This window comes from Lipotes vexillifer, unplaced genomic scaffold, assembly GCF_000442215.2.
Source record: "Lipotes vexillifer unplaced genomic scaffold, Lipotes_vexillifer_v1.1 scaffold75, whole genome shotgun sequence".
Taxonomy (NCBI): domain Eukaryota; kingdom Metazoa; phylum Chordata; class Mammalia; order Artiodactyla; family Lipotidae; genus Lipotes; species Lipotes vexillifer.
The window spans coordinates 1,433,700-1,461,199 of NW_006771517.1; the positions used below are offsets into that span (position 1 = coordinate 1,433,700).

Sequence of the window (27,500 nt, forward strand, 5' to 3'; positions counted from 1 at the left end):
AAGACAGCCCTCTTTCCAGATTCTGAAACAGTAGATTTCCTCGTTCTTTGGACCATGAGTAAAACAAGCCTCTCCTGCCAAGTACTCAGTCTCTAAACCCAGGACTATGCACCCAACTGTAGTGAGAGGCTGAAAGTCAGACATCCACTCAGCTCGCACCAGCCTTCAGCGCGCCACACGGGCCCCCCTCTCCACGGCTCCTCCCTGGGGTGAGGGTCAAGCAGACGACAGGAGCCATGATCTCTCCTGTCTCGGTCCCACGAGACAGGATGGGGTACTTCCTATACGCCACACACTATGACTTTATGCAGTAGCAACTCTCAGCCCAAATCAGTGATGAGAAAGTTGCCAGGGGCTTAGTGACTTACCCCAACCACCGAGCTGGCAAGCAGCCAGGCCCCCACTCTCAGCCAGTGCATGTTCCACCTCCCTGCTGAGATGCAGTTGGCAATGTCAGGCCTCAGCCCTGGCTTCCAACGCATTCTAAGCTCCTGCAGAAGTAATTGGGCAAACAGATTCCATGACATGAAGGCACACGTACACATCACCACCACCGGGCAGTTACCCAGACACCACAAAGCCACCTGACCACGACTTCTCTACCCGCACCTCGATCAAATCTCAGCACCGCAAAACGACAGCTTGCACTGCCCCAAAACATGTTCCAACGCATGTAAAGTCTTCTTTCTCCAGTTCACGGGGAACAAATTAATGGATACGTATTTTAATTAATCTTTAAAGTCAACCCCTGCAGGCTGCCATCCGCTCAGGCTCGTCAACCAGCGTCAGACCCCATTTCTGGCAGGCCCCTCCCTCACTGCTGCTGGTCACCCTCCCCCAAGATCCTCCGCCAGGAGGACTCTCTCAGGCAACCTCATTCTCAGCAAGGCGGTTGGGATGAGCAGCCGTGGAGGGACGTCACAGTTCACGGCTTCGATTCTCAGGCGAAAAGGACCCCCATCGGTTTCATGAGATTTTGCTTCCAGTCCACACGGTGGATAAATGGGTAAGTTCGCCACGTCATGCACAGTCTGATGAAGACCAGCAACTGACAAGTCGCACCTTTGGGACCAACGTCTCAAAAGCACTCCACACATGAGGGACTTCCCTGGCGGTGCAGTGGTTAAGACCCCAGGGGGTGTGGGTTTGATCCCTGGTCAGGGAGTTAGGGTCCCATATGCTTGTGGCCAAAAAACCAGAACATGAAACAGAAGCAATACTGTAACAAAATTCAATAAAGACTTTAAAAAATGGTCTATATCAAACAAAAAACTCCACAGACTAGAAAATCAGCTCCAGCGCCGAGGTGAAGTGAGCCGGGTTTTGCCTCCCAACCCAACCTTCCTCCCAGCCCAGCAGGGCGGCCGCAGAAGATGACCGAGACCACACGTGCAGGTTGTACAGGTTTATTTTTCCAAGACCACAGAGACATACAAGAGCAGTGCTTTCCCTGGCGGACCAGTTTCCAACTGTCCCCTAGGGTGGCCCCAAAGGTCACAGCAGAAGGAAGAGGAGGGTCAAGCACGCTTGTGCCTCTGCTCCCTGTCTTTGGTAAACAGACTCTCGAAGCTGACAACCTGGACTTGGCCAATACTGCATTTAAATCACCACCACATCTTTGCCAACTTCCCACTCATGCTTCAGATGACAGAAATGCCACAATGGATGAAAAGTGGGGGAAAGAAAAGATCTTTCGGATGAAATGAGACTTGCCGAAGTCATACCAATTTTACAGCCCACACAGACGCACTCACACAGGGAGACCTAAGTTCAACAGGGAAGATGCTCAACACATAAGTCGAGGAACAAGAAATAAGGCAGGAAGCAGGGTGAGGTGACACAGCTATGGAGACATCTACTTGCTGGAAATGTGTTGGGAGAGAGGCTGACAGCTGGCATAGCTGTTTCTTCCTTAACCTGCTGTCAAAAGTATGTCCAGCGGAGTCCTGTGGCCCCAGGAAAGCGTGCTCCCAGGTACTGCTGACAGGTGGGGAGCCCGGAGCCAGGTCCAGAAGGCCCACCTGGGGGCTGCCCAGGGCACTCACCCTTGAATCCAGAAGCACTTGACACTGGTGGTGGTGATCTGTCACATGTGGCGGCGAGCCGCCAGTGAAGGTCGGAGAAGAAGCGATGAGGAGTAAGACGCATTCGCCCAGCAGCGAGCAGCCGGGCTGCCCGTGGCTCTGCAAGTGCAGCAGGTCCACCGGCTGACCGGTGACAGGGCACCGGGCCAACTGGCAGGTCCCAAGTCAATCACTCCACCCCTCACGTCGGGCAGCACAGCACGCAGTGGCTCTGACACAGGTGGAGAGAAGTCAATGACACCACTTTAATGCAATGATGCCGAAGACGTAAAATAAGGGAGAGTCGTTCGTGTTCTCTGTACAATACATCCATTTACAGAATCGGCCAGTACTGTGTACAACATATAAATACATGATAAAACATTAGAGGTGCAGAGAGCATACTTACAGAAGCCAGAAGTTCACTTTATACATCCAAGGATAAAGAGTTAAAAATATAAAAATAAGAAAAACACACTGCTTTGAAATGTAAAATGACTTTCACATACACAGGTGCGTGGAGATGCCCACTCCCACAGAGTCCAAAGTGACGGAGAGGGTGTCGAGCAGACAAATTCACCTGCCAAACGTCTGGACACCTGACTTACAAGGAGGAAAGACAATCCTATGCCCGACCCATTGTCCAAGCAGGTCTATTCAAGGTTCCGAAAGCTCCCGTGGGCCAGTGGGCTATTCGGAGACAGCCAAGTCCCAAACTGGCTTCAGCAACAGAACCAAAGGTCAAACTGGCTCCACCAACTGGCAAATGACTGTGACCCTGAGGTCAGCAGGTTCTGAAGCCCCCTGGTGGGCACTGCTGGGAGTTGCGTTAACCCTGTGCTGGCTTCTTCCCCATCAACTCCCGGAGGAGCAGCGGGTGGAAAGATGGCAGGAAGGGGGCAGTGGAAGACTGACGTTTCTACTCAGTTCGGGTACGTTAGTCCCCTTGGTGGAGAACACAACCTTCTTGCTTCAGCTTCAAGTCCCTCTGAGTCTCAAGGAGGCTCCCCACGCCGCACCAGGCTCTGTCTGTGTGACAAGAGCTCGGGCTGGCCGGCCAGCCTTGGGCAGCCCAGCAACCTGCCCTGCAGAAAACCCTTCCAGCAAAACCAGGAGGCCGACAAGTGGCCGAGGGGCTTTAGCACTACAGATTTTTAGGGACAGGCAAGAGAACTCTTGCCTAGAGAGACAGTCTATTTTATCAATGATATTCTGTATACAGATTTAAGATCCATCATTATCAAAATACACACACTAAATATACAACTTTTCCCATGGCCATAATTTATTATCTCACCACAAGGCACAATACACAGAGCTTTGAGGGTCCAATACAGTCATCGTGACAGAACGCACCACAGCCCTGGCACATGATCATGGCTTTCAGGCTGCACGCACACTGGAGTGAGATGCTTTCCACCGTGCTGCTGTCGGTGAACATCTGCAAGGAAAGTGATGCGCTGTGGCTTGCACCAAAGTTTGCTTTGTGGCTCAGCTGCACCACACTTCCGGCAAGGCCTTTGGCAAAGGTGGGGGAGCCGGAGGAATAATTAAAGCTGGTGGAACTTACCTGGAGTTTGGAAAGCTTCCCATAAAATGCCTGTTTGATGTTGAGCTGGGAGGGGATGGAAGAAGGCTCTAGAGGCTGACTGAGTCCTTTCCCAGGCTCTCGGGGTAATTTCCAGAAGGGCAAATCAAGGACAAAGGGGATCCCTTGCAAGTGATCCACCAGCTCCCGAGGACCAGGCCCCGCTACATTTCTGTTCTCTGCATTCGCCTTGAGAGGCCCCCCACCAAAAGTCTTCTCGCTCTTGATGCTGCCAACAGAGGCAGGCGGTGGCTTTGGAGCCCAGTCTTCCCTGGCAGTCTGTACCCCACCAGACACAGAGTTTTTGCTTGGCCCCGACTTCCTGCTGGGAAAATCGGGAGGGGCATCAGCAGGCAGAGGCGTTGGCTCCACAGGCCGGGGGCCCTGAAGGGCTGCAGCCTCGTTCTTGGAGCCAAAGAGCTTCTTCCCTTGGCCTCCAGCTCTGTTCTGATCACCCAGGGCCCGACCTGCCCGATCGGGACCCGAGGAGACCACATTTGGAGATGAGAAACAAGGGGCTCTCGAGGTAGTGAGATTTCCCGGACTCGTGCCTGGGGCAGCACTTGAATTACTGCGCTGGGACAGGTCACCAGCTTCCTTCTGATCTTCAAAACTAAAGGGAGAGAACTGCTCTTTGGAATCCACTTCTACTTTCCCAGAGGCAGCCACTGGATTTGTCACTGGATATAGGGAGTCTAAACTCAGGGCGTGCTTGGAAATCTTTGGGGGCGCTCCAGGAGCCTGGGTGGCCTCCAGCCTGGCGAGGCCTGTGCTTGCTTCACAGCTCTCAGGTAGAAGAGACTCCTTCGAAGCTCTTAAAGAACTGGGACTGCTACTGCCAACCTCACAACTGCTTTCCGCAGGGTCTTGCAAAGATCCCATATGCAGGGAGCCGCCATGGCTCTGCTCTGTCGTAAGTGGGAGTCGTGGGGATTCGGGTTTGCTGCCACCGTGGGCTGGACGAAGAACCTTCTCTAGGGGCAAGCTGCCCTGCAGCAACTGCATCACGAGGGGGTTAGTAGTCTCCACCGAGGACGCAAGCCTGCCCAGGGACACAGGCCTCGGCTGGTACTCGGTACTGGCCGGTAACAGGGAGTCCGGGATCTTTTGGGGAACCGCACATACTCGAGACACCCAGCTCTGTGGAGCAACCATCCCGTCTGTCCTTGTGACCAGACTCAGGTCACCGTTCACCTTGGAAAGTGAGGTGGAGCGGTTCCAAAGGTGTTTCTCACCCTGCTCCACCGCTGAGGACCTCTTCGGCACTGCAGCTTCACTAGGCCCGGCCTCAATGCTGTCCTCAGAGAAGTGGCCTTCAAAGTCAGAGGCTGTGTCTGTGGACTCGCTGTGAGGACTCAGCACTTCAGAGTCTCCACTGATTTTCAGCTTTTCACCTTCCAGCTGTCTGCGGTCATGGCCGGTGCTGGCAACGCACCCTGGAGATGGCACTGTCCAGAGTGAAGCCAAGTTGTCGGGGGGATCCAGACCCTCCTCAGCTGTCAACCCCCCAGGTGACGCTGGAATGAGGGGAGCAGCTTTCTCCCACTCCTCTCCAACCTGCGGCTTAACAGATGGGACATCTTCTCTGGAGTCGGGTTCAGGCTGTCCCACTGCCTCGTCATTTGACAGGCCAGGCATCCAAGGAGCAGCACCAGCGGAGACAGGAGCCTCGGTTTTCAAGTTTTCTTGTCTAGTAGCACTTTCCCTCGTGGGTGGGCCCGAGTCACCAAGTCCTGATTCGTCATCAAATGGTCTGTCCTGCAGGGAACCGGCCAACAATGGTTCAGGGATGGGACTGGGGGTCACAGTCACAGGATCCTTCACGGTGGGATTACTGCCACTGTCTAGAGCCTGGCCGGTTCCTTCTTCTAATCCAACATCCCCCGCTAGAGCCTGAACAGGACTGCTCTCCAGGGGGATGGTGGGTCCTCGCTCCTCATTACCCCTTTCCCAGCAAGTGGTACCAGACCCACGTTCAGTTCTACCTCCCAGACGCAACGCAGGCCGCTCAACTAATTGCTCAGGTGCCGGGGTTTTGGAGGGCAGTGGGGGTAAGGCCTGGCGTGGCTGGCCCCCCGTGGGAGCAATGGGAAGCCGGGAAGCATCCCCCAGCCCGCTTCTGAGGCCGCCTGGAACCCGCTGCCGGGGGCAGCTCTCCTTTCTGGGAGAGGCCAGGCCCTCTCTCCTGGCTCTGGACACGGCAGTTCCAGGATGGACATGCTCCCCATTTAGAGGACAAGGCGGCAGTAGTTGTGTTCGCTGTAGATCTGACGCACACTCTCCAGGGGTACCTGGGGCTCCCCTGGGCTCAGGGTGGCCACAGGCCTCACCACCATCACCACTGCCGACGCCTCTGCCACCTCCCTCATCGCTGGCCCCGCCGCCACCTCCACCCGGGCCACCCCCCCCTCCGATGGCAGTGGTGGCCGCCTCTCGATGGCAGTGGTGGCCTCTCGCCCCTCGGACCTGCAGAGCACGGGCTTTAATGTCTGCAAGGGTCCTGGTGCCAGTCCAGCCCCGGCAGGAGGACTCCGTGATGGGGACGATGCGGGGGCATATCTGGTAAGTGGGCTGACCTTTAACCACCCAGGGTGGTTTGATACGTGAAAGTTGAATCTGCAAGAGAAAAATAAGAAAACAGTTTTAATTGACTGAGCACTCTGACCTAGGAACTGTAAAGCTAAATCGCGACCCTAGTAGCTTAGAGGTCATGGCCTAGAGAATCAAATCGTTTTCCTTAAAAATGAAATAATCGGGCTTCCCTGGCGGCTCAGTGATTGAGAGTCCGCCTGCCGATGCAGGGGACAGGGGTTCGTGCCCCAGTTCGGGAAGATCCCACATGCCACGGAGCGGCTGGGCCTGTGAGCCATGGCCGCTGAGCCTGTGCTCCACAACAGGAGAGGCCAGAACAGTGAGAGGCCCACGTACCGCCAAAAAAAAAGAAATAATCATGGTAAAATGGCTGTCCAAGACACCACACCATTCTGAGAAGATTCTGCTCAAGGGCTGTTATATGCCACACTTCTAAATTTAATTTCTGGTGGGACTGTGTAAGTCACTACACAAAAAATCTAACACCACCTAATAAAAGATTTTAAAACCCCAAAGGATTATGACCTCTAGAGATAACTTCAACAGAGTGAACAACCAAGTGAGGAAGAAAAGAACCTTATCCCCCTGATACTCAAGTCAGTCTCAAGAACGCCTCTTGTACAGAGAGCTCTACACTCCCACATAATTAACACAAGGGCCCGGGGGCCTTCTGTCCCTGCAAAGGAGCCCCACTTATCTCCCGTCCCTCAAAGGGGCCTGGGCTCAGGGCAGCCAGGATCAAACAGCCTCCTACCCGGATGGGCGGGACTTTGGGCTCCTCTTTGGTGGGCTGTGGCTTTTCGGTGTGAACACTTTCAATTGTGTTACGAAAGGACTGACGATCTTCAAGCCGGGGCTTCTTTTCGGGAAAGGATGCAGAGGCCGCCTGCTCAAAGGATTTCCTCTTCTGATCCTTGGGTTCCTGATCCACGGTCTCCTGAGGCAAGCTGGGAATTCTGTCTGGAGACGTGGAGACACGTGCCAGGTCGTCTGGATTGGGCTGGATCCGGGAAGCCACAGTTTCCACCGGGAATTCGGAACTCTCTGGGTTGGGCGCTGCAGAGGATGTGCCAGGCAGGTGGGGACCGCCCACCCCTGCTGCATCGGTCTTAGCCTCCCCATCCTTGTACAGGGGGATGTCTGGTGCCACAGACTGTGTGTCTTTAGCAACCTCTGCTTGTTCTGGCTCCTGTTTTTTGTACAGATTCCTTCGGGCTCTGGTTCGGAGATCTGGCCGAGAGCGTTTCTTGAAATGCCCATCTCGTTGCCGGGTGGCCGGGCCACGCTGCGGTCGTGTTGATTCTCCCGAGACACGCAAGTCACTCTTGATTTCAACCTCCTCCTGGCCCACATTCTGCTGCAATGACTCTTCTTTGCTCAAACCCAACCTGCAAACCAAACTCACATTATCAGTTACAGGGCAGAGAGGGCACATCCACTATGAATAATATACACCCAAATATTAGATCTCTCAGAACAAAATAAATCTGCATGGTATGTAACACTAACCATAGAAAAACCTATGTTAGCTTCCCCATGAATGGCATTAAGCTAAATAAGAGTCACTGCAATCTCCACATTTCTGGGTGACACAGCAGTATGCATGCCTTTGAGAACACCTGCCTCTGTCCCCCCAGAAACCACACTAGGACTCACAGCACCAAGGGCCTTACTTCTGTCCATAGTAGTCTTCGAAGAACTTTTCTTTCCATTGTTCCACCTTCTTTTCCTTCTCCATTTCCTGTCGTATCCTGACTTGCATCTCATGAGTGAATTCGCCTAGAGAGAAACAGAAGTCTTCAAGTGGTGCATTAAGGATATTAAGGTCTGTCTTAGGAAAAGCCAAATCTTGCAGTTCTACCATGTCAGGAGTTTTCAAAATAACACGTGACTTTGGTGAGCTTGGAAATTATTTTTTTAACCCTCACTATCTTCCTCACGCTGGCTCACAGAGGAACTCTCACATGGTGCTCTTATTCAGGACAGAACTAACACACCTATTATAAGGGAAATTTACTGTTCCCTCGGGTAATCAGTCCTTCAACAGCAAACAACACATTGATCAGAACAAAAACAAACAAGAGAATTGTTCTTACTCCATGCGCAGAAAAAAGTTAACATAGCAGGCTCAGACAGGCCTGCTGACAAGGTGGGCCCCTGGCTGACATCTGGGACCTTGGATTTCAGGAGGGTCCCCACCCCATAACTGACAGGGAATGGCTCACTGTGCCTGAACAGTTGAAGCAAACCAGATGGTTTATGGTGAGCACCTGCTTTCCTTTGGGGAATCTGGAATTTGGGTTTGGGTCAGACAAGAGGCTTCCTACATGATCAGCTCCCAGTAAAAACCATAGGCACCAAGTCCTTGACGAGCTTTCCGGCAGACTACACTTGTGACTACGTGCGGTCACAACTCCTTGCTGAGGGAACTGAGCACATCCTGTGGGACGCCACCGGGAGAGGATCTCGGAAGTGTGCACCTGGTTTCCCTGGACTACACCCCAGACGTCTTTTCCCTTTTTGCTAATTTTGTTCTGTATTCTTTCATCAAAATAAACTACAGCCATGAGTACAACTACATGCTGAGTCCTGTGAGTCCTCCTAGCAAATCATCGAACCTGGAGGGGAGTCTTGGGGACCTCCCAGTGCACTTCCCATGTAGCTTCCCCACAAAATTGAATTATGAGAAGCTAACAATCACTCCAAGTGGCAACATCTAAAAAGACAGAGCACCTGGTGGAACTTACCGAGTAGGTCAATGCCATGCTTACTGGAAAGAATAGGAGTTTATAGTTTTAATGATGAAGAGACAATGCAGATGAATATATATACACACAAAATAGTGAAAGCCCAAATACTCTTGTACCTTCTTTAGAGCTACGGGGCATATTAACATCCACCACGTCTATTAGAGGAAAGCCTGCCTTATACTAAATAATACCCCTTGGAAAAAAGAAAGGGGCTTCCCTGGTGGTGCAGTGGTTGAGAGTCCGCCTGCCGATGCAGGGGAAATGAAAAGATGGTGGTCATGGTGAAGGCATGTTGGGATGAATCTCCAGAGAAAAGGTCCACTTTCCCTTCCATCAAGAAAATGTTATGGGGGCTTCCCTGGTGGCGCAGTGGTTGAGAGTCCGCCTGCCGATGAAGGGGACACGCGTTCGTGCCCCGGTCCGGGAAGATCCCATATGCCACGGAGGGGCTGGGCCCGTGAGCCATGGCCGCTGGGCCTGCGCGTCCGGAGCCTGTGCTCTGGGGCGGGAGAGGCCACAGCAGTGAGAGGCCCGCGTACCGCAAAAAAAAAAAAAAAGACTTGAAAAATGCGTATTTGGGTTTTGGGTTTTAAATACCAGGAGACAAGTGACACCACACATGGCAGGCACCTTTCAAGCCGCTGGGACGAGAACATTTACTCACCATCAGCCAGGCGTTCCCGCCAGCTCTGAGCCGCATGGGTGAAAAACTCGTTGTTCAGTGCACTGCTGCTGAGACGCAACAGGCCATCGGTCCCCACCTGGAAGGATCAAGGCAAAAAAAAACAATAAAGAAACTTAGAAAGAGAACAGAAGCTAGCCCAGAGAAAGCAAAGAGGAAGCCGCCCACATGTACCTGTCTGTCCACTTCGGGCAGGAGGAAGAGGAGCTGCTGCTGGAAGTGGGACGGCAGGGCATGGAAGGTCCGAGAGTTGATGAGGGCCCGGAGGTTGGTGTTGACGAGAATGGACCCAGGTGTCTCAAAATCTATCTCTTCCCCTCTGTTGCGCTTCATTTGACCTGTGATTTTTCAAGCAGTAGGAAGCAAAATGTAGATTTTCAGCTTCTTAAACCAAAAACGCAAATGCCAACTGAGGGAAAACTTTGGTGGCAGCACGCAAGCTACCCAGAACTTATCTGCACACAATGAGCTCAATCATCCAGTCTACCCTAACCTATCAGCTACCATCAAACCTAAGAGAACACTTGGGCTTGCATCGTCTCAGACAAGACTCAGTAGCATGCTGTGTCACAGCCTGAAGGGACACTCTTCCCACAGAAAATCAGGCAAGGGGCAGGCTCTGAGCTTCCCTCCAAAGCTGGAGAACAGGCTCCACAAAGCCAATGGGAGAAACGATGGAAGTCTAAAAGTGAATCTGGTTAGCATCCTACAGAAAAATCTGCAGAAGTCTTCTGTGAATGGGCTGGAGAGGTCTGACCTCCAGGCAGAAAGGTGCTAAGGGTTGTTTAAAGCCCCCTGCAATGTCAACACCTCTCACAAAAGCCTCAGCAAATGGAATAGAGACCTGTGAGGCTGTAAGATTCAGCAAGGCTGATGAGATGTAGAAGGCTACAAGACAGCAAACCTAGCTGCCACTTGGGTGATGGTTTATTCTAATTCTCAGAAGCCAAGGTTAGTCTTCTTAATGATTTCATGTGGCCCATCTACAAAAACCCAGCATGGGGGCTTTGAGAAATAAATCCGGAAATAGCAAATGGCATACTAGCCTTGCAAATAGCCCTACTGCGGGTGGGAGGTGCACACTACTGAACTTGTCTGCATAGCCCATATTCAACATAGGCTTCCACCCCATATACTAACTAGGTTATAAAAAAGGGCATCTGACAGAGACTGCAGACGTTGAGAACAAACTTGGCAGGATGCTACCGAAGAAAGAAAACAAATGTTGGAATTCTTCACTGAGACACTCGGAAGCAATTTTCACTCACTTGAGCACTCACTAAGCAGTATCAAGGCAGGCACAGGCTAGGCCCTTACAGGGACATACAAGGAGCAATGTGGCACCATCTCTGCCCACAGGGAGTTCTCTCAGTCTAGCAGAGAAAAATCTGTGACATAACCAAAATACAAGGTAAAAACCAACAAAAAATAGAGGGCCACCTGAGAAGTAAAAATAAACTGTAAAGGAGTGGAGTAGAAGACATCATCTTCTCTCTAGGCCTGCAGGGCCCCCCTTACAGGCAGAGAAATGAGTGCCAAGCCACCTACCTGTGGCCGGCTTCCGGAAGCCTCTCAGGAGCGGGGCAGGGTCCCGGGCGACCTCGGCCTGGCCACGAATAGCAGCGCTGCCCAGGGCCAGAGAGCCACTGCTGCTGCTGGACGGGCTGCCGCTCTCGCCATCGGCGTGGCGGCCTGAGAACCCTGAAGGCACAGCATTCCACCGGTCAAAAGCATCACACGCCGCGCCCACGGCTCTCAGACAAACTTACTTTTCCCAGCTCTCCCTGACATGCTGCCAGCAATACCGGTGCTCCCATGGCCCAGCCTTGGGCCGTCAGAGATCACCACCTCCTGGTCTGGCTTTAAATTATCACGTAAGAATGCCAAACCGCCATCTTAGTTTGCACTGTATCTTTTACAAAGCACCTGCACACGCCTTCACAGGACCCTCACAACCGCCCTGTGAGGCCAGGGGAAGGGCGCCCAGCAGAGCCCATGCCGGAAGCTAGGTCGGGTCTCACCGCCACGGCGTGCTGACTACCAGAGGAGGGCTCCTGACTCTACTGGCACAGCACTACCTAGGCCAAGAGCTGCTGCCAGAGGGAGGCAGGTCCCCAGGACCTGAGGAAGAAGCATCACAAGCACGAGTTTACACATACCTGACGCAGATTCCACGTGGGCCCCGTTTACCTTCAGAGGAGTCAGCACAACTCGAGGCAGCATCACCCCGGTCTTCTTCTTCTGCTTGTTTGCCTATTTTCCCAGAGGGGATACAAAAGGAGCCTGAGTCACCTGCAGGCCACAACAGCTGTCCCTCTCGACCACGTCTCCCTCGCTGTCTTGTAAAACAGAGTTAGTGTTCAACCAGCACGGGCAGGTAATGCCAGTAATAGCAATGACTCATTCTACTGAGCCAGGTGCCGGCCACTGTGCCAAGCATCACCCCACACTGAAAAGAATGTGTTGCTCTCCCCACTTTACAGGTAAGGAATTTGCCCAAAGCTAGTGAGTGGCGGGGCTGCAATTCAAACTGATGACTCCCAAGCTCATGTTCTCCCCACTCTGTTATAGTTCTCCCTGAATGTTCCCAGGTTTTTCATAAATACAAACAAAATTATCCATCCATGGTAAAGAGAAAAAACAAATTGCTCTGCTCTCAGATCTACCACCCACTTTTCCTACGGCCCGCTCTTAAACGGTACTAACAGGTGGAGACCAAGGTGATTTTCTCCACTCTTCAACATGTCAGTTAACTACAGGAGGAAGAGTCCTGTCTTGTGCCTGCCTCACTTATCCATCCAGCCTAGTCACCGGCTCTCCCCCCACCTGTGAGGAAGCTCTGTAGCTGTCCCTGGGATTGGAATGAGGCCGACTCTGAGATTCGGTAGAACAGGAAGCATTAGAAGATGTTTCATCGAGAGAAACTGGAAGAGAGGGAAATAAAGGTTAGACCCTAGCAACTGCTTGCGGCTCTTCACCCATCTTGTCAAGGGCACTTACCATCATTTTCACCACTCACAGTGCTGGCTTCATTAGACCCACAGCTCTCCACATCAGCTGTGTCCTCTGGCTCCTCTCCCTCCACTGCAGCCGGACTGCGAGACCACTGCAGGGCATCCTTCTATGACAGCAAGGCACAACTCAGGTGAGCAAAACCCTACAAATCCTACAAGCACAGCAGTCATTCCTAAATGTGTACTGCTTTTGGAGAAGAGGGGTTTAGAATATTGATTAAATTCCTACCCCTTTCTAATTGACCTCTTTTTCTCAGAAAGTTCTTCTCATACGTATATTAAGAAAGTTAGAGGGACTCCCCTGGTGGGGCAGTGGTTCAGAATCCACCTGCCAATGCGGGGGACACGGGTTTGATTCCTGGTCCAGGAGGACCCGACATGCCGCGGAGCGACTGAGCCCGTGTGCCACAACTGCTGAGCCCACGTGCCTAGAGCCTGTGCTCCACAACAAGAGAAGGCAACACAAAATGAGAAGCCCACGCACCGCAACGAAGAGTAGCCCCCGCTCGCCACAACTAGAGAAAGCCCCTGTGCAGCAATGAAGACCCAATGCAGCCAAAAATAAAATTTAAAAAAAGTTAGATATAATTTTGCATCTAATTATTCATTAAACATTTATGGGGTGCCTCCTATAAACTACACCATGCTAGTTCCGGGCGGTGGGTGGGGTGGGAATAAGGAGGGGAATCAGGGCCCTGCCTTCAAGGAGCTCAAATGAGCAGAGGACAAAGTCAAATCTATAACAATACAAAGCACAGTGATAGAAGGATACAGAGAGAACTGCAGCAGCCCGGAACAGGGAACATCTAACTCACTGAGCTGGAGAAAAGGGCATGGAGGTACAGAAGGGGAACAAGGATCAGGGAGGTAAGGTTTCCAAGGAGATGTGTTGCTTGAGCTCAGTTTTAAAAGAAGTCAGTTAATAGGCAGATGGGTTGCCAGTGGGGAGGGAGAAGGAGTCCTAGGTAATGTGATGAGCCAATGTGGAAGAACATTCCAAATTCAAAGAAACCATAGACTTCAGGAGGTGTGTGGGAAACTGGATATGTGAGGAGGATAGAGAGACAGCAAGAGGGCTGATGATAATCACGGCACTGTGCTGAGGGATTAAGACTGTGATGTTTTTAGAGTCTGAAGGATATGAGTCAGGAGAATGATCTGAGTTTTAGGAATTTCATTCTGTTAACCATGGGAAGTCTGGAGGCAGAAGAAGAGTTAGATTATGACAGAAACCTATTGAAAAGGATAAAGATCTAAACTAAAGTAACAGAGTGGGGACAAGGCTAGAGTGTAGAGGAGTCCCACTCCAAATTTCATCTCCTAACAAATACCTCTTCCAAGAGACTCTCTGTCGTGGAGTCTCAAAATGAAACTCTACCCATCCCCAAGGAAAACTTAGGAGCTACCTTGAAACCAGGAAGGAGTATGAATGAATATTGGGGGATGGAGAAAGGAGGAGCAGATATAGATTGGGGTGGGGATGTCTTCTTTGAGTAAACGTGTGTGAAAAAGAGTAGGTAAAATTATGATTCTGTCACTTAAAAATATGCCAGAAATTTACAAGAAAAATCCACAAAATTCTAACTCATCAATTCCGTGGATTCCTTGATCCACTATATAGTAGCCTCCCCTTATCTGAGGGGTTCTTTTCACTTTCCACAATCAACCGTGGTTGAAAAATATTAAATGGAAAGTGCATGCTGTTCTGAGTAGTGTGCTAAAATCTCACACTGTCCAGCTCCGACCTACCTGGGACGTGGATCATTTGTTTGTCCAGCGTAGCCCACCCATTAGTCACTGAGTGGCCATCTCAGTTATCAGATCGACTGTCATGGTATCACAGCACTTGTGTTCAAGAAACTCTTCACTTTACTTAATAATGGCCCCAAAGGCAAGCGTAGTGGTGCTGGCACTTCTTGTTCTGCCTGATTTATACTTTCTTAGTGTACCTAATATATAAATTAAACTTTATCATAGGTATGTATGTATAGGTAAAAACATAGTATATATAGAGTTAGGTACTATCCACAGTTTCAGGCATCCACTTGGGGTCCTGGAACATATTCCCCCACAGACGACAGGGGACTACTGTCTTAAGTCTTCATCAGTTTATTTGCATTAATTTAAGCCAACATCAAGCTGACTTAAGTTAATAAAAAAGAAAATGGTTTTTTATATCTTTCTCTCTTTTCCCTACCAACCATAAATGCTCCTCACAGGATCAAAAGCTAAAGAATATTTTTAGTATTAATCTTGCAATTAGGCTTACTGACTGCCATGTTCTTGGAACAATGCAACAAATTTATTCCCTGAATCATACAGGCAAACTAAGACAAAATACTCATTTAATGAAGAAAAGAGGTCTATTACATTGTCAAAACTGACCCCAAAACTCCAGTTCTGGCAAGAGTATGGGAAAATCACATACACACTGTTGGTGAGAGTGAAAATGGTATAAAAAGGTTTATACACAGCCAGTGGTAAAGTAAACTGTAAGCAAAAATCTAAAAACTGTATATACCTTTTAACCCAACACTTGTAAGACTCACCCAGGACATTATCTTAAAAAGGAGAAAATCAATCGATTGAACTACATTAAAATTAATATCCTCTGTTCAGCAAATGATACCATTAATAGAGTAAAAAGGGCAAGCTACCTACAGAGTTGAAGATGAGATCTGCAATTCATATAACCAATAAAGAACTTGTATCTAGACTGCATAAATCAATAAGAAAAAGGCAACCCAGGGACTTCCCTGGCAGTCCAGTGGTTAGGACTCTGCTTCCACTGAAGGGGACAAGGGTTTGATCCCTAGCCCAGGAATTAAGATCCCGCATGCCACGCAGCACAGCAAAAAAAAAAAAAAAAAAAAAAAAAAAAAGAGAGAGAGAGAGAAAAAGGCAACCAGTAAGAAAAATAGGCAGACCTGTATTAGGCACTGTACCAAAGAGGATGTCCAGATGGCCAACATTCACACGGAAAGGTATTTAGTCTCAATAAAGTAAGGAAGACACAAAACAATGCAAATTAAAACCGCAGTGAGATGACATCACATCCACAAAAATGGCTAAAATTAAAGTTTAACAATACCAAGTAGTGCTAATGAGGATGTGGAACAGGGAACAGGTACACTGAAAACGGATCCAGGCATTATCTGCTACACTTGAAGATACACACATCCTATAACCCAGCAATGTCAGTCCTAGGTTTGGATTCCCTAGGGAAATACATGCATGTACACATCCAGGTGTTCGTGACAGCGTCATTTGTAACTTTGGCTATAAACAAAGTGCCAATCAGTAGAATCACTACATGGATTGATTGATGTATTGATCAATACTAAATAAATGGCTATTATACAATAATAAAAAAAAGAACGAACTACAGCTACTCACAACAACATGGATGAACTGTATTGTGCTTATGCAGGAGAATGTCCTTGGATCAATGTATACCCTTTGTGTCCTTTCCCTTATTTTTTTTAAATTGAGGTACAATTTACAGAGTGAAATGTATACTATCTGATTAGTTTTGACAAATGTGTATCAAGGGACTTCCCTGGCGGTGCAGTGGTTAAGAATCCACCTGCCAACTCAGGAGACACGGGTTCAAGCCCTGGTCCGGGAAGATCAATCCCACATGCCGTGGAGCAGCTAAGCCCGTGTGCCACAACTACTGAGCCTGAGCTCTAGAGCCTGCAAGCCACAACTACTGAGCCCACATGCCACAACTACTGAAGCCCACGTGCCTTGAGCCCGTGCTCCGCAACAAGAGAAGCCACTGCAATTAGAAGCCCGTGTACCACAACAGAGTAGCCCCCACTCACTGCAACTAGAGAAAGCCCACACACAACAACAAAGACCCAATGCAGTCAAAAATAAATAAATAAATAAATTCATTTTATTTTATTTTTAAATTTAATTTTATTTATTTTTGGCTGCATTGGGTCTTTGTTGCTACACACAGGCTTTCTCTAGTTGCGGCGAGTGGGGGCTACTCTTTGTTGCAGTATGCGTGGGCTTCTCATTGCAGTGGCTTCTCTTGTTGCGGAGCATGGGCTCTACGTGTGTGGGCTTCAGTAGTTGTGGCATGTGGGCTCAGTAGTTGTGGCTCACAGGCTCTAGAGTGCAGGCTCAGTACTTGTGGCACACAGGCTTAGTTGCTCCGCAGCATGTGGGATCTTCCCGGAGGAGGGCTCGAACCCATGTCCCCTACATTGGCAGGTGGATTCTTAACCACTGCGCCACCAGAGAAGCCCAATAAATTTATTTCTAAAAATGCATACCAAGATATAGAACACACCCAACACTCCTAAAAGTTCCCTTGTGCCCCTTCCTAGTCAATCCCTACTCTACACTGCCCCTCCCACCCCACAGAGACAATGGTTGTTCCAATTTCTACCACCAAAAATTAGTTTTGCCTATTTTTGTTCTACATGTAAATGCAATCATACAATAGGTACTTTCTTTTGTCTGGCTTCTTTTGCTCAGTCTCACGCCTATGAGAGTCATCCATCCTGCTGCATACGTCAGTAGATCATTACTTGTTATTACAAAGTAGCATTCATATGCAACCATTTGTTTATCTATTCTCCTGTTGAAGGCATTTGGGGTATTTCCAAATTTGGGCTATTATGAACAAAGCTACTCTGAACATTCTTGTACACAGCTTTTATCGACATGTTTTCATTTTTCCTGAGTAAATATCTAAGAATAGAACAGTGGGGGTATAGGATGGATGAATGTTGAACTTTATTTTAAAAAAAAAAGCCAAAGATGTACACTTCCAACAACACTGTATGAGAGTTCCAGGTGCTCCACATCCTCACCAACATTTGGTGGTATCAGTCTTATTTTAGCCATTCTAATGCAGTGAGTACCTCACTGTGGCTTTAATTTTCATTTTCCTGATGACTAAAGATATTGAGCGCATTTTTATGTGCTTACTGGACATTTTCATATCTTCCTTTTTTGAAGTTGTTTATTCAAGTGTTTTTATTTGTTAAAAAAAAAGAAAGGGAATTCTCTGGCGGTCCAGGGGTTAGGACTCGGCACTCCACTGCAGGGGTCACAGATTTGATCCCTGGTTGGGGAACTAAGATCCTGAAAGCTGCATGGCCAAACCCCCCCCCCCCCAAAAAAAAGAGTTACTTGTCTTTTTTTATTATAGCTATTCTGAATCATTTTTTATTTTGATAACGGGCATGTATTACCTTTACAAACAAATACATTTTGAACACCTTTATTTGGAAATAATTTCAAATTTAAAGAAAAGCTGTAAGAATAAAAATAGTACAAAGAACACCTGCCATATAATTTTTACCTGTGTTTACCTATTAACACAAATAAATGTTTTAAAAATACATAAAATATATTAGTTTGGCAAGGCAACTGGCAAAGAGGCTACTGATGGGGAAAAAAGCAACCAGCATTAACAAATAAACCCAGATACAATATTTTCCTGTAAGTCCAATGTATTTTTGTTTGTTTGTTTGTTTTTGTGGTATGCGGGCCTCTCACTCTTGTGGCCTCTCCCGTTGCGGAGCACAGGCTCCGGACGCGCAGGCTCAGCAGCCATGGCTCACAGGCCCAGCCTTTCCACGGCACATGGGATCTTCCCGGACCGGGGCACAAACCCGTGTCCCCTGCATTGGCAGGCAGACTCTCAACCACTGCGCCACCAGGGAAGCCCAAGTCAAATGTTTTAAAAAATAAAATGCACTGTAAATACAAGAAGCCCCAAACATGAATAAAATGGAACGCTAAAATTTAAACTGATGAAGTTTTAAACCACCCAGGATTAGGTTCACAACTAAAATACGATAAGCAAATTTCAGGTATGCCTTTGCTTTCTTTATGGGTCTGACAAACCTGTCCTCACCAAGAAATCTGTACTCTATAGAGAAGGCTGATCTGAGGGTTGTTTAATGTGTATTATTAAAAACTAAGAACATACTGGCCATTCAACAGTATATTAGAGTTCCTAACCAATGCATAAGAAAAAGAAACAAGAAGGAATTAGAAGAAACCAGAGTGTCGTTATTCCAGATAAGTATAATTATCCACATTGAAGATGCAAGGGATTCCGACCTAGTAAGAAATTCAGCAAGGCTGTAAGATTCAAAATCACATTAAAAACACAAGCAATCCTAACATCAGCATAATACCAGAAATTAGAAAATGTAATTTATAACAAAGAATATGTTACTCTGAGATAAAGCTCACAAAAGAAACAATCATTTTATGAAGAAAACAAAACTTTATCAAGGAAGGTTTAAAACTTAGTAAACGGAGAGCTACACCATGTTCTTGATTAGGAAGACTCAACACTGTAAAGATGCCAACTCTTCTCAAACTGACTTGTAGGTTCAATGAAATTGCAATAAACACTCAACCAGATTTTTTTTTTTTTTGGTAGAACTTGACTGTACAGGGACAAGCAATGGGCCACAAATAAGCCAAGACACTTCTGAAGAAGAACAAGATGAGACGCTCTGCTTTATTTTATTTTATTTTTTAATCAAGCTCTAGTAATGAAATGAGTAGATTAGCAGTTGCTAGGGGCTAGGGGGAGGGGAGAATAGGAAATGACTGCTAAAGGGTATGGGGTTTCTTTTAAGGGTAATGAAAATGTTCTAGAATTATATAATGGTGATAGTTGCATAAGTTTATGAATATACTAAAAGCCACCGAACTGTACACTTTAAATGGGTAAACTATATGGTCTGTGAGTTACATCCCAAAAAACCTGGATAAAAATTTGCTTACTAAATTTGACAGCTCTGAAAACATGAAAGAATCTAATCAAAATTTATAAAAACCACATAAAAAACATTAAAGTGTATAGAAAGTTTATAGATCGAAAGTTAAAATTCATTTTTAGACAATGATCCATTATTATGTTTTAACTTTGTTATGTGAATCCTAAAGAAAGATTAAAACTTGTAAAGCAACCTCTGTGTATGCTTGAGAAAAGGCTTTATCCTTTTTTAAAATACTTAATGTAAAAAAAGTTCTTTGAATTTGAAATCCATTTGCATTATCAGAAGCAATTTCAATATTACAGCTGTCAAAGAAAAGATCTGTTATTTAAAAAATGAACACATTCTTGGAATACAGTTTAAAGACAAGAAATTGTCTGAGATCTCATTAATGACAAAAAAGTAGATTCCATCAACCAGAAAAATTCTCATTTTGTGATGTGCCACCCACATCTGCAAACAAAGTTCCTAGCTGATGGTGACCATAGGCCCATGATTCCTCCTCTGAAACCCCTGGGTCTAGATGTGTTTTAGAACTTAGGATTTCTTGAATTTTACAAATGGCAATATATCATATTAACACCACCAGCAACCCATAATCAAACACAGTAATATTTTTTGAATTAACATATATGTACATACCAGGTGAAATAAATAGGTTTAAAGTGTCCTTGTCAGTCTAGATCAGAGATTTGCCACCAAATGAGTTTAAGCAAGTCAAGTTTTACTGCCAAGTGAGTTAGGAATAAATTTTGTCAGTTCTCAAAATATTTCAGATTTCCGTATTGTTAATATGGGGTTAATGGACCATTAAAAAAGCACATGCTTCTTGATAAAATTTTTGAAAAGATTTGGAAGTTTTATAATTCAACTTTTCTCATCACAGGTGTAACACGTAAAGAAATGTAATGAAATATTTTTGAGCCCCACACAGCACCTCCAAATCACCTCCATTTTACCCCTTAAAAGATAGGGAAGTATCTCCTAGAAAAATGTCACACATTTGCATATGAAGAGACTACAAAAGTAAAAGGATGATCATTGCAGCAATTTTACTATTATAGTCTGTAATAATGAAAAACTGGAAAAACTGTGAAAAACCTAAATGTCCACAATAGGGGACTGGATAAATAAAAAGATATATTGATATGATGCATATTAAACGGTAGGTAAAAGGAATAAAAAAATACATCTATATAAACAAACCACACATTTTTCATGGATACATATGAGTAAGAAGGATGCACATTAAATTGATGACAGTAGTTGGTTGCTACTGGGAAGGAACAAGGGCCATAGGCCTGGATGGCATATACAAGGGTAGGGTTTGGTGTGGAAGTCAAAGGCATTTCTCACTTTCTCTGCACAAAAGCTGCAGCTTCCATTTAAACATGGCGAAGTGAACACACACAGCTCTCTGCAAACTCCTGAAGCCTCATTTAGAATGGCTGCATTTTAAAAAGTACAAATGCACAAAGAGAAAGAGGGAAGAAAAGGCAGTAGATGAGGACTATCAATGAAATTCTAGAAGATGAATAACAGGAAGACAAGTGATGACTCAGCAGGGGAAAGAAAACCAAAGTCTAAGCCTGCAGAGGGAAAAGCCACAAAGAGCAAGCCAGTGCTACCGTAAAACCCCCAAGGGGTCAGGGATTAAGAGGTACCAGGAATCACTGCAGACAGAGGTGAGGCATGGGAATGAAAATAGGAGGAGTGGTTGGAAGTCCTAACAAGAAGTTCGACCCCTCAGATCTCCTCTCTGTCCCCAAACAGCCAAGCAATAAATACCCTTCTCCAGCTCCAGAAGAAAACAGGAGATTTATATTCTGACTGGACTAAACCAGAGAGGTTCTGGAATAGAAGACACCAGTTCAAGGAGTGGGGAGAGACTGAGGTGCCACACTCCATAAACAGAAGCATTAAGTCAAAGACCATATACAAAACGGTGACACCATTAGCTCTCTCCCCCAACTACGGCTCCCAAAGCTCCCCAAATAGTGGCAGCCCTACAGCCCCAGCCTACTCTCGGCTACCAGGCAAGAGACAGGAGGATCTCTCCTCCTGCAAAAAGTGCCCAGCCTAAAAAAATACACCTTCAAAGTACAGACAATTGGGGGATTCCAAAAAAAAATATCCAGGTCCTCACTCTACCACAGTCAACAAGCAGTGCCCACAAGCACAGAATCTGTCAGTTCTCACCATAAATGACCTATCAACGACCAACAGATAAGTAAGCACTACTGCTATATGAAGGATAGCAACCAAAATACACAAAGGAGGAACTGAAAGGAAACAAATAATGAAGATCTCACGGCAAATGTCCTCTAAGAATAGTCCAAAAACAAGTACAAAATGCTATTTTTAAAAAATAAAGGAACATCAGAGAACATGAGCAATGTACTAGTAATTAAAAATAATACCCACCCCCCAAAAAAATCAGCAATAACAACAATAGGCTATTTCTCAGAGAAGTGACTCGAAAGAAAAAGAGAACAGGCTGCTGCATCAAGAAAAGTCCCACATACAACAAACAAAAGTTCCAGAAAGAGAAAACCAAAAGAGACAGGAAGTTTTCCCAAAATTAAAAGATCTGAGTTTCAAGGTTTAATAAGGCAAAATGCCCAGCACAGTGAATGAAAAAAGACCCGTTCCGCAACACCTCACCATGAAATTTGAGAATACAGGATTGAAAAAGAGATCCTAAAATCTTTTAATCAGAGAGAACACATTACATGACAAAGAAGTCAGAATGGCATCACGCGTCTCAAGAGCAGTTTTAGAGAATGTAATAGAATAACATCTTTTGGAATTGAGTCAAACCCATAATCCGTATGGAACACAGAACAAAGACATCTAAGGTCTCAAATAATTTACCTCCTATGCACCTGTTCTCAGGAAGCAACTAGAGAATGTGTTACATAAATAAACAACAAAAACAACACCTACATGAGGTATAGGAAAGAAAGGCTATAACACAGGAGAAAGGTAATGAGAATTCTAAGGTGAGAATGAAAGGAACTCCCAGGAAAACAGCTATATGCATGTCAGACAGGGTAACCAACTTGCCCCAGGTGTGTCTGGGACTTTCCTCATTTTAGCACCAAAAGTCCTGCACCCCAGGAAATTCCTCAATCCTGGGCAAACCAGGATGATTGCCCACCAGATAAATAGTCCATACTGGGAACTGGAATAAGGACAGCAATAGGACCAACCTTTAGAAAGAAGAACAAAACCATTGTGTCTGACCATATCAAGAGAACTTTTATAGCTAGTAAAAGCATTAGGCTTCATCTTTTCTGTTTGTAATCCATGTTGTTTTTTATTCCTCATCTTTATCATTTTACTTTTGAAGTAAATGTGAACTATAACATGGTTATAAAAGTCACAATTATCTAAAGGGTTACACTCAGAGAATCGACACTGCCCCCCTTTATCTCTTTCTTCCTTTCCAATCCATTCCTACCCACCCCCTGGTTAGGTAACCAATCTTATTAGTTTCCAGCTTATTTCTCTTGTGTTTCTTTTTACACAAATGATAATATATACACCTAATTTCCCCTTCATCCTTAGACAAAAAAATGGCACGCTATATATAGCAAGTGCAAAATACTTCTTTCACTTAACAATGTATCCTGGGACTTCCCTGGCAGTCCAGCGGTTAAGACTCCATGCTTCCAATGCAGGGGGTGCGGTTTCGATCTCAGGTAGGAGAACTAAGATCCCACATGCCATGAGGCGCAGCCAAAAAAAAAAAGTATACTGAAAATGACTCTTTCATTTTATAGATATTCTTCCTCATTCTCTTCTCAGCTGCATAATACTCCACGATGCAGACGTACCGAACTTTATTTATGCAATTACTTCCCCACATGCTGGCATTTAGATGTCTTTTTAATATTTTACAAATAGAAATGCCACTGCCTTGAATAACCTTGTGAATCTGTGCTTTTATATTACTGAAGGTGTATCTTCAGGGTAAATTCTTAAAGTGGAAAATGACAGGTCAAAAGGTAGATGTAAATGTAATTTTGTTAACAGCCAAATTCCCCTCAAAAAAAAGTTGATTTGTGTTCCTAACAGCAAAATGTGACATGCCTGTTTTCCCACAGCCTTGAAAAGAGAAAATATACTGTGATACTTTAAAAATTTTTTGCTTTATGTATTCAAATAACACAACCACACTGAAAGGGGGGCAAGGGTGGATTTAACCCAAGTAGCAACTCCATTTTTTTTTTTCTTTTTAAAATATTTATTTATTTGGCTACACTGGGTCTTAGTTGTGGCATGCAAACTCTCAGTTGCGGCATGCGTGCAGGATCTAGTTCCCTGACCAGGGATCGAACCCAGGTCCCCTGCATTGAGAGTGCGGAGTCTTAGCCACTGGACCACCAGGGAAGTCCCTCAAGTAGCAATTCTTTTTTTTTCCTTTTTTTCCTGTACGTGGGCCTCTCACAGTTGTGGCCTCTCCCGTTGCGGAGCACAGGCTCCGGACGCGCAGGCTCAGCGCCCATGGCTCACGAGCCCAGCCGCTCCGCGGCATGTGGGATCCTCCCGGACCAGGGCACGAACCCGTGTCCCCTGCATCGGCAGGCGGACTCTCAACCACTGCGCCACCAGGGAAGCCCAAGTAGCAATTCTTAAACACAGTATTTTAACTACGTACACTTGCGCTAAAGAAATAAATGAACTATAAACAAATATTGACCTCTAGTTAGATTTTTCATAGGAGAATAGGTTGGCAATTCTTAAAGTATTAACTGTTTATTCTAGACCTGAGCAAATAACTAGATACAAAGTAGATAAAGTAGGGAGCCAAACCTAAACATAAGAGCCAAATATATACAGCTTCTATAGAAGAAAATGTAATAAAATATTCATTGGAAAGGAAAGATTTCTAAAAACACTAACTATATACTTTCATGAAATTTTTAAAATGGACTTTCTCAAAATTGAAAATTTCTAATCAAAGACAGCTTAATAAAAATGAAAAGGCGGGGACTTCCCTGGCAGTCCAGTGGTTAGGACTTGGTGCTTTCACTGCTGTGGCCCTGGGTTTGATCCCTGGTAGGGGAACTAAGATCCCGAAATCCACGTGGCACGGTCAAAAAAAAAAGAAAGATCTTAAAAAAAAAAAAAAAAAATTGAAAAGGCAGCCTACAGATTGGTAAAAATATCTGCAATACATATATCTGACAAAGGACTTGTATCCAGGGTATATATTTTTAAAAATCTACAAATGGAAACCAAAATGACTATACTTCAATTTAAAAATAAAAGGGGGGCTCCCTGGTGGCGCAGTGGTTGAGAGTCCGCCTGCTGACGCGGGGGACACGGGTTCGTGCCCCGGTCCGGGAGGATCCCATGTGCCGCGGAGCGGCTGGGCCCGTGAGCCATGGCCGCTGAGCCTGCGCGTCCGGAGCCTGTGCTCCGCAACGGGAGAGGCCACAGCCACAACAGTTAGAGGCCCGCATACAGCAAAAAAAATAAAATAAAATAAAAGGGGAAGGGCTGTTATTTTCTTCCTCCCATTAGGTGTGTGTACGAGAAATGTGGGGAAAGGAGCCCCAGTGGCCAAGAGTAGGATGTTAGAGCCTGAGTGGGGAACAGAAGGTATTCACATTTGAGGGCAGCATGGTGTGGGAATGAGAGCTAAAAAAGGGTGAAATTCCCAAACAAGGAATGACAAGGGCCAGAGTATCAAAGCCCAAATTGGGTGAGGAGGGCGCTTATATGAGACGGCAGCCTGGTGCAGGGGATCAGAGTCTGAGCAGGCAAGGCCATCATCCATAGAGGCCAACCTAGCAGAGGGTGTTGGAATTCAAGAGGCGTCAAGAGGGCATCTTCATGAGGGAAAGGCAGCAACACTGATGCGAGAGATTAGTTATATAAGAGAGTGGGAAAATTAAACAAGTAAATATATTAAGAGATACACTAGATATATAGGGATAACAGAAAAAATAGGAGTTGGATTTCTTACTGCTGGAGAACTGAGTTACAAATATGGAGAGGGATTTCCCTGGTGGCCCGGTGGGTACAACTCTGTGCTCCCAATGCAGGGATCCCGGGTTCGATACCCAGTTGGGAAACTAGATCCCGCATGCATGGCGCAACTAACAGTTCGCATGCTGCAACTAAGAAGTCCTCATGCCACAACTAAAAATCCCGCATGCCTCAATGAAGATCCCTCGTGCCACAGCTAAGACCCAGCACAACCAAAATAAATAAATAAGAATAAATGAACGCTAAAAAAAATATGGAGGACTTCCCTGGTGGCGCAGTGGTTAAGAATCCGCCTGCCAATGCAGGGGACACGGGTTTGAGCCCTGGTCTGTGAAGATTCCCACATGCTGCGGAGCAACTAAGCCTGTGTGCCACAACTACTGAGCCTGCGCTCTAGAGCCCGTGAGCCACAACTACTGAAGCCCGTGAGCCACAAGTACTGAAGCCCGCTCGCCTAGAGCCCGTGCTTTGCAACCAGAGAAGCCACCGCAATGAGAAGCCCACGTACCACAACAAAGAGTAGTCCCCACTCGCTGCAGCTAGAGAAAGCCTGTGTGCAGCAACGAAGACCCAACACAGCCAAAAATAAATAAATAAATAAATAGATTTTTTTAAAATGTTTAATTAAAAAAATTTTTTTTAAATATGGAAAGGCAGAAAAGTAGAATGAACCCTCTGGGCTTGCATTAGAATTTGTGTTATTAGTGTAAACTTATGGTTTTCAATATATTTAGATAAAACTACACATAAATATAGATATAAGGGCATGTATGTATATAAGTTCATATATGTATATGTATGTAAATACACTCAAATATTCCTTAGCTGCTTCTCACTGAGAGGAACTGGGATCAGCAACACCCCAATAACATCAAGCATATCTAAAACCTAGATCCTGGCTTCTAAATGCCACTACACATTAAAAGAACCAGGGCTCTGTGGAGAAATGCTAATAATAAGGGCTAAGGCAGGGAAAGTACACAGTGAGCCTAGATCATCTTTTGCCAGAAAGAAGACAGAACTCCAGGAATGATGGGAATATGTCAAAGGGACACAGAAGCCATACTGACAAAATTCCCACCAGCCAAATCAGGGACCATTTGAACATCTAAATAAGTAATAATAACAGATTATAACACACTGAATGAAACAGAAAATCATGATTTCATTCCGATATATAAACAAACCAAAATTTAGAAGGGATATCACAGAGCTTAAAAGCCCCTCCCACAAAATAGTTATTAAAAGGGGGAAAAAGAGGAGTTTTACAGTGATGACGTCTGGCAGATGCTCCTTAACCAAGTGATAAAAGTAGACAGCATTAGTAATAGGACAAGTAGAAATAATGAGCCAACTGACAAGATGCACTAAGAAGCATCACTTCTCTGATAATACCTGACACAGATGCATAACTTGAATCGAATCATGAGAAAACCTAAGAAAACCCAAAATGAACAACATTTTATGAAATAACTATGAAATAATCTTCAAAAGAGTCAAGGTCATGAAAGTCAAGGAAAGATGAAGGAACTGGTCTGGACTGAAGGAGACCAACTCCTTATACCAACTACATACAACATGTAATTCTGCTTTTTCTTTTTCTTTCTTGGCCGCATCACACAGCATGTGGGCTCTTAGTTCCCCCACCAGGGATCGAACCCATGCCTCCTGCATTGGAAGCACAGAGTCTTAACCACTGGACCACCAGGGAAGTCCCACAACATGTAATTCTGAACCAGATCCTTTAGGCATAAAGGATATTACAGGGACAATTAACAAAACTTACATGGAATCAGAAGATTAGATGGCAAAAATGACTCAATGTAATTTTCTGAATTTGATACATGTATTATGGAAATGTAGCAGATGTCCTTAATTGTAACACATATACACTAAAGTATTAAGGTACTGTAACAAGGCCCTAAAATGGTTCAGGAAAAGAGATCTTTTTTGCATTGTATTTAAGACTTTTCTGAAAGTTTAATCACTGTTAAAAACTAAAAATAAATTATTTTTTAAATGGACAAAACACTTTAATAGACAATTCACA

At 45.9% G+C, this 27,500-nt stretch overlaps 1 protein-coding gene across 1 annotated transcript in view; it reads right to left on the reverse strand.

Annotated features, from left to right (window-relative positions):
- Positions 1 to 3,351: 3,351 nt before the first annotated feature.
- ASXL1 (ASXL transcriptional regulator 1) overlaps positions 3,352 to 27,500 on the reverse strand; it is a 69,987-nt gene continuing 45,838 nt past the window's right edge. The window contains exons 5-13 of the mRNA XM_007446853.1: positions 12,676 to 12,796; positions 12,502 to 12,599; positions 11,835 to 11,928; positions 11,224 to 11,376; positions 9,850 to 10,013; positions 9,658 to 9,754; positions 7,917 to 8,022; positions 6,998 to 7,631; positions 3,352 to 6,267 (exon numbers count right to left, since the gene is read on the reverse strand). Coding sequence (XP_007446915.1) covers positions 3,352 to 6,267; positions 6,998 to 7,631; positions 7,917 to 8,022; positions 9,658 to 9,754; positions 9,850 to 10,013; positions 11,224 to 11,376; positions 11,835 to 11,928; positions 12,502 to 12,599; positions 12,676 to 12,796 — 4,383 coding nt within the window. The remainder of the gene's footprint in view (positions 6,268 to 6,997; positions 7,632 to 7,916; positions 8,023 to 9,657; positions 9,755 to 9,849; positions 10,014 to 11,223; positions 11,377 to 11,834; positions 11,929 to 12,501; positions 12,600 to 12,675; positions 12,797 to 27,500) is intronic.